Source organism: Marmota flaviventris, chromosome 1 (assembly GCF_047511675.1).
Source record: "Marmota flaviventris isolate mMarFla1 chromosome 1, mMarFla1.hap1, whole genome shotgun sequence".
Taxonomy (NCBI): Eukaryota; Metazoa; Chordata; class Mammalia; order Rodentia; family Sciuridae; genus Marmota; species Marmota flaviventris.
Genome location: NC_092498.1, coordinates 42,341,097 through 42,356,957, shown reverse-complemented (window position 1 = coordinate 42,356,957; position 15,861 = coordinate 42,341,097). Strand labels below are relative to the sequence as shown.

General features: G+C 34.2%; 1 protein-coding gene across 3 annotated transcripts in view; it reads right to left on the bottom strand.

Annotated features, from left to right (window-relative positions):
- Foxp2 (forkhead box P2) overlaps positions 1–15,861 on the bottom strand; it is a 554,181-nt gene that overhangs the window by 54,953 nt on the left and 483,367 nt on the right. For all 3 annotated transcript variants that reach the window (XM_071612711.1, XM_027926404.2, XM_027926406.2), the window contains 3 exons: positions 11,236–11,373; positions 9,920–10,114; positions 8,224–8,395 (listed from right to left, as the gene is read on the bottom strand). In XM_071612711.1, coding sequence (XP_071468812.1) covers positions 8,224–8,395; positions 9,920–10,114; positions 11,236–11,373 — 505 coding nt within the window. The remainder of the gene's footprint in view (positions 1–8,223; positions 8,396–9,919; positions 10,115–11,235; positions 11,374–15,861) is intronic.

Genomic DNA, 15,861 nt, shown 5'->3' with positions numbered 1-15,861 from the left:
AAAAGGTACAGAAGGTGTTTTCAAATATTATAGACAAAGGACAAAGAATAAAAGAAGTAAAAAGAATTTCTTTTAGTAGCAGTGGTTACCCATTTCATAACTACCCAGGATTCTTTAAAACTGCCAATGGCCTGGGGTTGTGGCTTAGTGGTAGAGTGCTTGTCTTGCATGCATGAAGCACTGGGTTCGATCCTCAGCACCACATAAATAAATAAAATAAAAGTGCTGTGCCCATCTACAACTTAAACAGACAAACAAACAAGAAACACACACACACACACAAAACCTGCCAATGCCCCTGACCCCAGCACAGACCAATTAAACTATCATTTTGGAGGTGGGATACAGGCATCAGCAGATTTGAAGCTCCACCGGTGATTCTAATACACTCATGATCTAGCATTGAAGTTAGTTTTTTAAAGTAAAATAATTACCTTGCTCTTTAGACAATTACTTAGATATTTTTTTTATGAATACAAAATTATTTATCAATATTAAATAGTTGTACAATCAGTGTTGTGAACTTCAAAAGTTTTATGAGTTTCAAAGCCTTGATAGTTTTCAAGAGTTAAAGTAGTTTATTTTTCAGGCAGTATTATAAAGTTTGGTTAAACAGTGTCCTATGTAACATTGGTCTCCTGAAGGCTGCAAATCTGTATCTAGTAACAAAGACAAATTGATCCTCTTTTTTTTTTTTTTTTAATCTGAGTATTTTCCAAATATACTTGAGGGGAAAAAAACCAACAAATATTTTATAATTGCACAAATTTACACCAGTTTTCAATACTAGGTATAGGCTTAGGAATCCCCAGTTCATCTGTAGCTCAATCCTCACCTTCAAAATACAAAATTCTATTTGACACTCCCATGATAATCCCAGGTTTCTTAAACCTTATATGTTTAAAACTAAGCTCCTATTTATATAGCCCCACTCCCTGCCAATTCTTCTTTTTAATCAACTCTGTTTTATTAAACTGATACTGTACTTGTATGCTGCTTCCTATATGTCAGTCTCTGTGTTAAGTGCTCTGATGATAACTAATATATACTATCCCAAACCATTATCATTTTAAAAATTATTATTATTAATGCTAATGGTTTGGGGAATTCTATCATCCCCATGTTAGAGCTGTGTGACACTTGCTCTAGAGCTTGCTTACTTTTTCAGGTCATTATTCACATAACCCCTTCTCAGGACTTCCTTCCTGTACACTCTGTCTAAAAGTTCTATTTCTTCCCTTTCCTACAGTTGCTTTATTTTTCCTATCTTTCCCTTTGTTTTTCTCCTTAGTACTCTGCACTATATATTGTACTTATTTATTAACTGTTTTCTACACTAAAATATATGCTTGCTCTATGATGGCAGGGATGTTTGTTTTCTTCACTGTGCTGTCCGCAGTGCCCTGAAGAGTGCCTGCTGCAAGTGAATGCTCAATGAATGTCACTTGGAAGTTTTTCAGTTTGGCCAGAATACCAGCTTACTGGCAAACACATTCTGAGAATCAGCAGATTCAAACATTGTAGCATAATAGACAACTTGTATCTTGAATGAAGATTATTCAATTTCTCTTAATAACTTATTCTAAGGACACATAAAATAATTATGCAATTTCAAAATTTCATGACCACAAAAAACTGAGAAACTATATTCTGTTTTGGGATGATGGCTTGGGCTACTTCTTATTCCCTGCCAGTATTACAAATAAACATTAGCTTGCTTTCACAGGAGTTGAGGAAATAAAAGAATGAATCCTTAATAAAGTAACAGCTAATATCAAAGATAAAACTATATAATAATAATTCTTTAATCCCCATTCAGAGTTTGTGAAGTAGTTATAAGATGGCAAGATATCTAGATTATATATCTTAGAAACGTCTCAATGGTTTTACTTTTTAAAGTATCCTTTTCACAGTAAGAAATAAAATATTGTTTCAATGTTTGTTTCTTTCCTATGTATAGCAATTAATTTTTTAATGTTAAATAATGTTTATTCATCACAATGCAAAGTCAGTCTACTGTCAATTTCTAATTACTTATTTAATGGTATTCTACTTATTTTTTAGGGTTACTTATAACTGAAAGTAATAAAAATAAACTTTGGTGGAAGTATGTAATATATAAATTTTTAAGCTGAGTTGATACTCACTATTTTAATACGAATTGTGATATTACCATGTACTTTCCATTTTTCATCTTAAATTTCACATTTTGAAAAACTACTATATGCACATGGACAAAACAGCTAAGTCACAGAGAAGAATATATATTGTAGAAGCAAATTTACCTGCCAGCCCTGACATCTAAGTCTCTAGCTCTCCCTTCCAGAAGAAAGACCAGTTTCTGGAGGATCCTTCAGAAATCTGTGTGCTTATTTATACCCTGGCAAACCTAATATATTTTTTATTTATATAAACAAGTTCTTAGACAATGCCCGTCTCTGACATGTAGGTTTAATGAGAGGTGCATCAATTAAACATTTTGTCCAAATGACAAATTACAGGTAGTAAAATTAGGTATTTGATTGGAAGTCAAACCCAAGACAATTATCTCCACCAAAGGAACTTCAGGGAAACAAATACCACTGATATATTTTAAAGGGATTTTAGCACAAAATATTCTATAGGTTCCATTTTTAATATTTAAAATTTTATTATAAAAATATTCCTCATCATGATATCATAATGTGACTAAGCTGACATTCCATTTTGGAATCTTCCTCCTAATATATGAAGAATTGTCACATAAAAACTTTGTAAAAAATACTTATAAACTAAATGGAAACAAAACCATATTAATGTTATATATTCCAGTTCACTACAATACAATTTTACAACAATTGGAATTGATAAAATTTTATCTTTATCTTTCTTATTTTCTCAAATATTAACTCAGTATTTCTCTATGCATTTAATTATTTACAAGTTAGTTTCTATACATAAAAATTAGTAGCATTCACAGGCAACCTTGCAGAGTTTCATTCTGCAGTGATAAAAGTGTATTTAAATTCAATTGACTGATTGAGTTTTAGTATATAAGGCCCCCAAAGAGATTTTTCCTTCAAGTTATAATCAAAAACTTCCTGGTATTTGAACAGGAATACTATGATGGTAACAAAAATTCTGCATGACATACATTGTTCATACTGCTGATGCTATTATTACCATGATCATGTGTAGCAGTGACCTATGTAAACACATGATCTCTGACTAAATAGAAAATTCAGGATGCCAGAAGTGGTGACGTGGGCAGTTGGCTATTAGGCTTACATAGCAAAGAACTGTCAAAGTTAAAGTGCTGATTATGGCTGAATAATGAGGCCAAAGACTATTTTCAGCATATTCCTAAATGAGCATAAAGGACATTATTCTATTTTATTTAGTTAGTTTTTAAAATATTTTTAGCTGTAGATGGACACAATAGCTTTATTTTTTTTAATGTGGTGCTGAGAATTGAATTCAGTGCCAAACACATGCTAGGCAAGTGCTCTACCACTGAACTACAACTGCAGCCCACATTATTCTGTTTTATTTCAAAAGAGTTCATTTTCTTTATTATACAACAACCCTCTGATTCCAAACTCATCTAGTTGTATAATTTAATATAGCTCTGACTAGAACCTACCATTGCCTGTTTGGTCTTTCAGATATACAATGAAAATTAATTCTTTGAATAACTTTTAAAAACTTAAAATCTGTAAAAAGTTGGAGTGAAATAATATACAATAGTTGCTCCCCCCTCCCCCTGCTTTTCTTTGATATTGGGGATTGAACCCATGGACACTTAACCACTGAGCCACATGCCCAGACCTTTTATATATTTTATTTAGAGACAGGGTCTCGCTGAGTTGCTTAGGACCTTGCTAAGTTTCTGAGGTTGGCTTTATACTCACAGTCCTCCTGCCTCAGCCTCCCAAGTTGCTGGGATTACAAACATGCACCTCTGCGCCCAGCCAAATAATCCTCTTATCAGAGTATCTGTTCCAAGACCTCCAGTGGATGCCTGACATTATGGATAACACTGAATGCTATAATTAAATGCTTTTTCAATCTTAACTAAGCACTTACCATGCACTGTGGTCATAACTTTCATTGTTTGAGGTGCAACAGAAAACTAGCATGATTTCTTTTTTTCTTCTTCACAATTTCATATATAGGAGATTTGTTCTTACTGTGAGTCTTAGGAACCAACAGAGGATTTTTTTCCTTCCTTCATTAAGTTGATAAGTTTCCCCTTTTCACTTAAAGGAAACACTACAGTTCTCTGTGGCATATCTGCATTGGTAGCATCACTATTCTTGCACTTTGTAGAAATTATTAAGTAAGCATTAATTGAACATAAGCACTGCAATAATGTGCCAGTCAGTCTGATAACTGAGAGGGTTAAATGGCTAATGGGGGGGTACCTTGTAGACTATGGATATGCTGCACAAAGCTATGATTTACATTCTAGATGGAGCAGAACATGATGGTGTAAGATGTCATCATCTACTTAGAATAGGGAGCAATTAAAATCTCATGAATTGTTTATTTCTGGAATTGTCCATTTGTATTTGTGGAGTGTAGTTAACTGTAGATAACTGAAATGGAGAAAAGCAAAACTTTGGATAAAGGGGAAATACTGGGTCAGAGTCAATGTGTGAATATATTGTGCATCAGGATACACAAACCTTTTCCTGATGTTAGAAACATACTAAAGTCTAAAGTTCCTGCCCAATTTCCCATTTCCTAACCAGCAGTACATGGCACCAGGTCATTAAAATATTTCACTAAATTAAATTACCAATTAATATATAAACTATGCTATCCATGTATTTAGTAGCTTTATATCACCATATTATTCAAGGTTGTTTTGCAAATCTACCTGTTTTTATTTGATTCCTTGTACCTACTGTCACTCTATATACAAAATATAGAGATGGTTATTTAATTACATATTATACATTAAAAGTCAATATTCTAAGAATACTCATGATAACTTTAAATGCTTAATATTTCAAGTAATTTGTATTAAAATATTTACACTATATAACTTTAGAGAAAAGTGTCTATAAATTTGCTACTCTATCAAAATTATGTAACTTTATTCCTGATATTTACATATACTTTTTGTATAGTTTAATAAGTTATACTTTTAAAGTAACCTTAAGAAATTGAGATAAATCATGGGGATAAACAAAATATGATATATTTTTAAGAGAAAGAACACCATCCATCATTGCATGTATGCTGAGAGCCACTGCCAAGTAGGTATGACGCATGGCATGACCCAGGTCATTTGCAGTGACATTGCATGTAAGGTGACCTTGCTCAAGGACCAGGGCGGATCCAGGTTTAGGGTGTATCCTGCTGGGATTAGGGAGTATCCTGCTGCCTCAGGCTCGCCAGCTCTTTGAGTTCCCGTTGAGTTCAGAGAGTATTTGGGATTCAGAGCCCGGTGGAGTGTGTGAATTTTGCCCAGAACGTGGATTTGCCCAGAACGTGTGTGTAAAGTGCCAGTGAGTTCAAGAATAAAGAGTTGCTGTTTGAATCTACAAGGTGTGTGGTGGCTTGTGATTTTGTGCCCAGCCAGACTGCGGCGCATGTAATTCCCCTTTGATTTTATATAACTTTTACTCATGGTTAATGAATCAACCACTGAAAAATCTAGGGCAAAGTGAACTAAGAAACTAATAATAAAAGTGTTCTAGGTAATTTTACCTGAAATAAACAGTAAGATACAAATGATTCAGATAAAAGTGTTCATGATACTGCTACCTGAAATTACCAGTAACTAAGAAATGATTGAAGGTTCACATTATCCAGTTGTTGTTTCTTTACTTTTTCCACTCTGCTTGTGAGATTCCAACACAGTATGATAACATTGTACTGGTCCCTCTATATCTGTGGGGGATTGATTTTAGGACACCCAAGGATACTAAAATCTACAATGCTGGAATCCATTACTTAAAATGGTGGAGGATCCACTTATATCCTACTTACTGTATCTTCACATATACTTCAAATTATCTATAGATTGCTTACAATTCATAATACAATGTCAAGGCTGTGTAAGTAGCTGTTGTATTATATTGCATAGGGAATAATGACAAAGGAAAGAAGTCTGTATATGTTCAGTATAGATGACATTTTCTTTCAAATATTTTTGATTCACAGTTTGTTGAGTCCATGGACAATAATCCATTAATGCAGAACCCACAGATGTGGACGTGGAACTATATATTTCTTTAGTGTAGCTGGTGTGTCTGACGTGCTCTGCCTATTTGACAGACAGGTCTTCATGGTGATACAATTCACATTTAATCATCTAAACCGTGTAAAATATAAAGATGAAGAGTTTGTGTAGATTTCTTGGCACCAACAAAAACACTGGTCAGTCAACCAACTAAAATATTGTCCCTTCATTTATTTAAATGGATTTATTTAAAGTATAAACATTCTGTTCAAACCAAACCAAATTTTGCTTTCCGATATACTTTCTTTTCCTAAATGTGGTCTGTTCTTTGTACTTTATCTCGCATATATCTTTTTCAGAATAGAAGTCAGGGTTATGGGGAAGAAATAATCCTACCAAAAGACTACTCATAAATGAGAAAAAATTTCCAGTTGAAAACTAATAGAATGATTGTATCATAATAAATGTCATTCTTCAATGAGATAAGTTCACTTGTTTTGGAAGAATATAGCCAAACAAATATATTTTAAATAATTTCTACTGTGTTTCTATGAACACATATTTTAAAATTTCTTGAAAAGTTTAAATTATTTGACTAAATTACGATTATGGTAAATCATGATTTCCTATGTGGAGACCCTCACACCCTCACGTTATCAGATCCCAAATACAGATCATATTTAATTATTTAACAAGACAAACTTGTGGCTTCTGTTTACTGAAGTTTGTATCAAAGAAATCCATGTTTACATTTAATTAATTTATAAGCACCTTGCTTTTCTCCCCTTCCTAATTTGTTCTCAAATTATATTAATAATCTGTGCATGGACAATCCTTACTATGATGACCCTACAATTTATTCCAATTCTCCTAGGAGTAACTCAGAAATGTATGTTTTGTACCTTGTTTCTCTTTTGCTGTTTAAACTTTATCTTTGCTGATTTCCTAAGAGCATGTCAGTCAGATGAATTCAAAGATGTGAAATCAGAGGGAAATTGGGAAAATAAGCCTAGGAATGGTAATTTGATAAATAAAAAGGGAAAAATGGTAATGTGCCACAAATGATGACCATGTGCACTTCGAAAACTGACTTTTATTTACCTAATTTAATTTTTTGTAAATGTAATTGTTCTTGCTTTATTTCAGAGTCCCAGAGATTCAGCAAAATGTGTGGTGAATACTACAACACGAACCCCTCTGTGACAAATACAACTGACTTGAATTAAAGTTCACACTTGGATTAATGTGTGTTCCAACAAAATCCAAATGCTAGTGAGACTATATTTTTATGAAGTTTAATGAGATATGACTTCTACCTGAATTGAGAACTTTAGCGCAGTCATTTGCTCAACATTATTTTTCTATTTCACTTAGACTTTTTCCCCAAGAGTTCAGACTCCTGCATATACAACAGCACTAGAGTACATTCCAACTTTTCGTATATTGAAACAAACAAACAAACAAACAGATATATAGCTTCTATTTCAGGCTGCTTTTAAAAACTCTAATTCCCACTATCTGTATAGCTAATAGTAGAGAAAACAGGATTGATTTAGTCCTACGATATAAGATGGGGTTACACAAAGCATAACTTGGAAATGTGCTCTATAGAAATACATAGTTTCCCTTTTATATGTGGGGATTTCTGTATAAAGATGAGACATTTTTTTTTTCTTTTTCTTATCAGTTATCCACCAAAACTCATTTTCAACTCACTTATGTTAAATGGAGTGCCTTCCCAGTAAACCAATTCCCAACTGACCCCCCTCTATGTTCAGTAGTGGTTGAATTCTGATGCTCTTTTAAATTATTTTCTGCCCATAAGAACAACAAATACACATTTAATATCTAACAAAACACTGGAAAGCAGTTTAACTACACATCTGAAAGCAGTATACGGGAAGATGGGTCAAACAACCATAATAACAAATGATGTTGTAATAATAAACTTGAAGGCCATAAAAACAAAATTTCTCAAGGTATAAGACAGGCCATGGGATGGTAGAAAGTGCAAGACTAGAGATGAAGTGTGCACAACATTTTGTCTGTACCTTGAGGCAGCGACTGGACAGGAAGCGCCGCCTGGCCAGGTGGAATGGAGATGAGTCCCTGACGCTGAAGGCTGAGCAGATGCTGCTGCTGCTGCAGTTGTTGCATCTGGAGAAGCTGCTGCTGGAAGACAAGCTGCTGGGCTGCCAACTGCTGCTGCTGCTGCTGCTGCTGCTGGTGTCAGAAAACCGAACCCAGTAAACAGCAGGGAACAAGGTCTGCACCAACTGCTCACACACTGAGAAAGGTATGCTCCTTTCATTGCCCTGGTGAGTTTTCGGTCATTCCATGGTCAAAGTTCAGGGACAGAATGGGAGCAGGTTCTAGATTGCAGATGCCTTTCTCTCAAATATTAAACAGCAGCAGAGAACCAAGGAACTTGCATTGAGAGTATAGAACAAGGTCTAGGGATAGCATATTTTAACAGAGGTTCAGACTTCTAAAAATCAGCTTATTACAGATGATAACAAATTATCAAAACGAAAAGAATAACACTTTATAGAATTGCTCAGCTTCCACAATACTCTGTTTGGTTTTTCCAACTGAATAAGTTTGATCTGCAGAGGTCCACGAGTATGGTCTCTAGTGATCTATTAGGAAACTGGGTTGTAGCCCTCACAGGACAGGCCTGTTGGCTCTCTCTCTATTCCTCTCCTCTCTTTTTGGAATATATTAAAGGCAGAATTATGTTCAAGGCAAAAAAAAAAGTGCCCTTATTATAAGCAAAAGTATAACTTCCAATTTTGTGAGGCATTACAAGACAAACCAGAGTTCTTTGGACTCAGGAGGCTATGAGATGGCAGTCACACTTCAGAGGAAGACAAGCTGCTGTGGAAGACCTTTCCTTTTTAGTTTGGGGAAAAGAGAAACTTCTGATGCGCTCACTGGAAAACAGACTGCATAATGGAGCAAGTCATGTGGATTGCCCAAAGCCTCCGGAGAAATAAGGGAGCAATTTCTATTCTGTAGTTGATGGCTGTCTGAAATTCTATTCACAAATCCAAACAGAAACAAAGCCTCAGGAGGTCACAACTGTTTCCTGTACGTTTGCATAATGGGCAGCTTGAAGACAACAGCCCTGATACCTGCTGATCAATTTAACTACTTCAACATGTTTTGTTTGTATTATGTTTATATTTGATGCAGTTTGCTGACAAGTGCAAGCTAGGCCTGAGAAGCCAGCTTGTCAGTTTGATTTATGAGCATATCAAACTGTAACTTTCTACTCGCCACTCCAAACCTACAGTAGCAGTTCATTAATCAGGGGCCTGTGACTTTGAAATCTGTGCTCAACCAGTTTTTCCTCTTGGTTCTCCACCCCCAACAATGGGCTAAATTTGCATGCATGTTTCCTGAGCTGCACCACTGAGAAAAATAAGGTTCCCTCACCAACTTAGATTCTCAGTGAGCACAAGATAATCAGCACTTTGTCCACCACACAGCTTGCTCTTTGAACACTGATTCGTTAGTGAACATTAGACGACAGCAGCTTTGGATTGTGGCTTTCAAGTCCCATGCTACAAGAAAAGGGGAGCAGGAGAGTTCTACTGTCACTGTTATTAAGCTCAGTAAAAATATATAATACTCCATCTTTGACAGCAAGAGCCTTGTTACAGAAAGATCTAAGACTCTCCCTGCCCCTCAAAGCTCCTTCTCAACCTCATACTTTTAGCTATCAATGAGATACCCGGGTCCTACCTCTTTTGCTTGCTTGCCAGGGTGCTGCTGCTGCTGCTGCTGCTGTTGCTGCTGCTGCTGCTGTTGCTGCTGCTGCTGTTGCTGTTGCTGCTGCTGCTGCTGCTGCTGCTGTTGCTGCTGCTGCTGTTGCTGCTGCTGCAAAAGCTGAAGATGTAACTGCTCTTGCTGTTTCTTGTAAAACTCTTGTAGTTGTTGCTGAATAAACCATTTTGACTTTAATAAATAAAGGCAAAAGTTTCATGTATTATAAATCTCCTAAACTCTTCTAGACTGGCACATGGCAGAGTAGCCGTTAAGATTCACGAAAAACAACAACAAAAATGCATTGTATTCAAAGAGACAGCTCTACATACATTTTTTTTTCCCAAGGCAGCTCTGAAACTTTCCAATCCAGAATCCAAAAAATCCTAAACAAGAGGGTATAGAAAATCTGTATTCTAAAGGGCCAGAGCCAAATTAATGCCCTAAATTATTCCATCTGAAGTCCTACTAAGCATATAAAAAAAGGTTCTACTCTACAACTTAAAATAATCAAGCTAGCTCCACAAAGTCAGGTTCAATTTTTATTGGAAAAACAATTCAATCCGTCAGATGTTCAGAACAGTGTCAGACTTAGAAATTTAGTAACTAGCCTGTCGTCATCAGCACAGATGACAGCAAAGTAATTAACTCTATAAGAATTTAGGTAAAGCACACTATTTTCTCTATGCTGAGTGAGTTTACAATATAAAGTCAACTTTATATATGCACAAGTCTCCAATAAGGCATATATTAGGAACACTATTTTTATTATTTACAGAAGATGAATTTCATAAACTTGTGGCTTAGCCTCCTAACAATTCTAATAAGTAGACTCTATTTAAATAATGAGCATATTTTGAAAAGGAAAATTTAGGATGGCACTTCTTTATGTCAACAAAATGTTCAAATTTCATATTTGTATGAACTCACTGGAGTGTTAAAAGTGTTAAGTGTTTTAAGAGCAACAATTATGTGACATGTATCTTTGCACATCTTTGGGAGGTTTACAAATCAAGTTATCTAGGCATGTGAATACATGTTATATACTGATTTATTCCATTTTTAAAGTATCTCTGTTTCTGCTCTGATTCTAGACTTTAATAAATTTAAAAAGTTTAAGGAATCGAATTTTCTGACTCTGTTCCACAATTAAGATGCTATATTTATGTTCTAGCATGCTGCTAGGTTGTGCCTTTAAGTAGAGACCAAGTGGTCAAATATGTCCATCACACTGTCAACAGGGGTGTACACCTCCTGAGTGGCGCTAGAGCACCACAGCAGGTAACCCACATTACCTGCTGCAGCATGACTGCCTGCTGCTGCTGGAGAAGGGCCTGGAGCTGCTGAGGAGACAGGACTTGCTGCTGAAGGATCTGCTGCATTTGTTGAGGGGTGATCACCTGGGGAGTCATCATGGCCACTGACACGGGCACCTTGCAGAGGAAGAAAGGGAAAGGGAGGTCATGATCAAGTGCCTGTTAACCTATTTCAAACCATACGTCATTGTTCAGAAGCTCTTCAAGCACTAATGGCCAATATTTTTATATATTTTAAAACTATTTAAGAAAAGCATTTAAAGTATCACAGCATTTAGCTGCTAGCTTTCTGGAGGCATCATAATTCATCAGACTCCCACTCTATACTCCACATCTCTTACATAATATGTGAAGATGTTTGGGTTTGACTAGTGTACTTAAAAATAAACAACTTCATGGCACTGTTCTCAATATTTCACAACTTATCAATGCCACATTGGGGAAAAGGAAAAAGCCTTTTGAAATGTTTTAAAGGTGTGATTAAAATGAATAATAAAAATTAAACAATTGGAAATAATATGCATATATAAAATATATTAATTAGTAAAAAGCATATGTAGAATATACTTGTTTTACACAATCACCAACTTCAAAATTGTATATATACAGAGAATATACAGTGCTAAAAAATGAGCATATGTAACTCATCTAGGAGTATTTATGGATACATATCTATCTGTGAAGAACAGCTATCTAGAGAGGTCCTTTAAAATGAGGAATCAAGCCAGTATTCTAGTTCCTTCTTTAAACATTTTCTTATTTCAAGAAACTAACTTGATATCACACACTCCAGAAATCTAAAGCGTACTCAAAGTCATTCATTAAACTGGGAGGAAAAAAAAAAACATAGTTTAAAGTTTCTTTTTGACCATTTCCTTTCTCTTAAAAGTTTGTGAGAATGAAAACAAGAGAAAAGAAAAGGAGCAATCAGAGAAAGATAAAGGTAAAAAGAAGCAAGGGAGGAAAATACAGTATAGAGAAAAGCCCCAGAAAGGAGAACTGGGAGAAGATGGGAAAGGCAGAAGTGCTCAGGAGAGTGCAGCCTGAGGTGCATGCTCAGTTCACTCAGGGGCTCTGTGGGAAGCACTGCTGTACTAACCAGCATAATCAAACAACTTGTCAATGTGCCAACTTTGCAACCTTTGAAAAAGCAATCACTTTCTTTCCTAGAAAAAACAATTCACTTTTACTGTAAATAAAAGCAAATATTTATATAAATAACTGCTCTAGAACAAATTTATGGGACAGTGTGTCTTTGAAAATAGAAAAAGATTAATAGGCATGGTTCACAATTTATTTTAATAGTCATTATTAATGCAGTTCAAACTTTTGCAGTCTAGACTTTATGCTATAAAGACAGGGGAAATTAATAATGAAAGCGAGGTTAGGATTAAAAAAGAAAAAAGAAATCCAGAGTGGATTAATTCCTGTCTTACACAAAACAACAAAAACAACCTTTATATTTAATACTGAAAAATAGCTATGTCTTCTTTTTCCCTTATTAATAACTTGAAAAATAGATGAATTAGGTCTAATTTTGTAACATGAGAAACACGCAACAGAAGAGAACTCAGTGGCTTTTTAAAATATTCCTGGATTTTTTTTAGAATATACAGAAATACATATATATATGTATATTCCACTTATTATAATAAAAAGCAGTGGTTGCCCAAGTGTTGTGCTATTTAAAAAATCTGATTGTCAGTTTACTTAATTACTTGTTATTTGATAAACAGACTGTTTAAGATAAGCAGTTTGGGAAAAAAATTATCTACAGATACAATTTTTCTTCCAACAATCATCAATCTCTTAATCTATTCAAATAGCAAAGAATGAAACAGAAATGAAAGGACAGAGAAGGACAGGTTAAAATTTTAAAAGGTGCTAAAACAGATTAGAAATAGACAGAAAAACAGATACAAAGTATACAGATTGATGTGGAAATTACACATATGTGTATAACAATGTACATATAAATATGTACCCCTCTATAAAGTTAATCATTGGATAAGAAGCTTGTCAAATCTAATGTTTTCACTTAATTATCTCTTATCTACAAATAAATGTACTTTATGTACAGTAATCACAAATGAATTTTACAGGAATAGTTCTATGAATAGAGACATGCCATAATACATTGCAATTTTATAGTTCTATTTAAGCCTATGCTGTAATTTGATAATATTATAACTTACTTGGTATATGAGTAAACTTAAGCAAACTATCTACCTTTGTATTTTTTTTTTTAGTTCATAAGACCTTTCATTATGTGGTTTTAATTATTTTTAAAGGTTAAAATGATTTGTGAATACCATACAAATAGCAGTATCCATCACATCATGGCCATCCTGAAATCATATGTATTTAGTGCTTGCATGTGTGTGATGTGTTGCAAATTATAAGCAGATTTTGGCTGTCCCTTTAGGAAACTATCACCTAAAACAGACATAAAGATACACCAACTAACATACAACTAATTGACTCTCCATTTTCATAAAACATACACACACACACACAGAGAGAGATTAATTTTTTTCCTAATTAATTAAGTAATCTTTTTCTATTTTCAAAGACACATTAATTCACTCTCTTCATTAATCTTTCTAAGGTTAGAAAGCAACGGTACATTCCTGAGGAATTTCAAACATTATAAATAAGCCAATACTATCACTAGTTCATCAAAAAAAACAAAAAAACAAAAAACAAAACTACCATTACTAAAAATATAAATTGTCTTAATAAATAGAAATTCAGGGTTTTTTCTCCAACAAATGTTAATTATGTGTTATATGTAGACTGCTCCCTTTGCCTTGTTTGCAAATTTTAATTTTTAAAATGTAGAACTCCATTTTTTAGTGATAATTTTTAATGACACATTTTCTTTATTCCCTTTTCATCACTTCTGTTATTGACCATTGCATTTCTTTGCTCCACAAGATACTCTAGCAATTGATAAAAAAAAGAGAGATGTAACTGAATACATACAAAAATATTTAGAGATTATAATACTTATTAGTATTGAAACAGACAAAAACATCATTTTTTAAAAAAAATATATAAATAACTTTCTGAAAAACTCACAGCTTAGCAAGTACAGTGTTAAACTTAAGAAAATACTTCCCATTTAGCTATATAATTGGATTAATGCCAATATTCTAATGAGGAACCAATAATCAGATGTGTGATATATGCAGGAAGGGAGAAATTATCTCAGATCTTTCAGGTGATAAGGCAAATAAAAATCCAATGGGTCTACCATCAAAAGAATAGCTGATTAAGAGTGAATGTTCTAGTGAATACCGTAATCTGATGAGTCAACTTCAAGGGCTAAGGAAAGAAATAGAGCCAACACTGCAAGATTTCTGATTTTTTTTTTTTTTTTAACCTCCTCATAGTTACTTTTTGACAGATATAACCTGCCATAGTTATGAAGCAAACAAGGGTTCCATTTACCTTTACGTATTTTCTTATTAGATAATATTAAGCCAAAACTTACTTGTGTCACTCTGTGCACAAGAAGCCCTGAGTAATTGGACATAAAGATTAAGTTATCTTTACATAATGAGAGGGAAAATTCTAAAACTCTCTTGAATGGGAAAAGTAAAAAGAAAAAAAAATAAGGGATTATCCTAGAATAAGTAGGTAATAACTTTAAAATATTTATGTTCATAAATGTGTTTGCATTGGAATTTTATCTGTACCTCATTGAAGGGGTCAGAAATATTATTAGGAGACAAAGCAAAGATCATGACTCTACTCAGATGAATTTAAAGAGTAATTTTAGGAATTATAAAAATGGACCCACATTGTTGTTTGACATAAGCACACTTTCTTCTTTATAATTTAGTTCAGTTGGAGCACTTCTGAAAGTGTTGGGTTTGCATATTAAGTGCATCACTTAATTAAACATCCCAATTATGTGTGGGTGACTGGAAAGGTTCTTAGCATAGTGCCATTCCAATTCCTTCTTCAGTAAATATGAATTGGAAATAGCAGTCACAACCTGTAGAAGAAGGCAACAGAGAAAAACATTATGTTCCTGTTAGCAGGGTCTGCCAACTACTAGTTCACAGAATCCCTTTATTCTTTGCTTAAAATCTGTGGACAAAGGGAGTCCTGACCACCTTGCCTTGAGACTTTAAAAAAATAGTAACTCTTAGGATTAACTACTTGTGTCTTCAATTCATGTTACAGTCTCTGCTCCCATTTTAACAAACTATTAACAGGAAATATCTGTTTGTACCTTCTTGATAAATTTCTTCTGCTCACTTCTCTACTATATTTATATCTGTGGTTTATTTTAACAAAAAATCTATCATATTGAATTGCTAGCCTTGGTCCAAATTCAAGACTTGGTTACATGTATAATGTCTATCATAATAACAGCCTTTCAAAAGCTTCCTGGTTTTATAGTATTAAAAAGAACTGACAATGAATTGAGTGGTATTTGTAAGCTTTTCATCAAGTACTGAACCGGAGTATTTAAAGAGATCTGAAATGGACAGTGCATATCGCTGTTTAATACAATCTTAGCAGCAGGGAAATAGTAGGACAGAAAGGACAGAAAGCAGCACAGGGGAGTAACAGACACAGATCCCTTTTAAT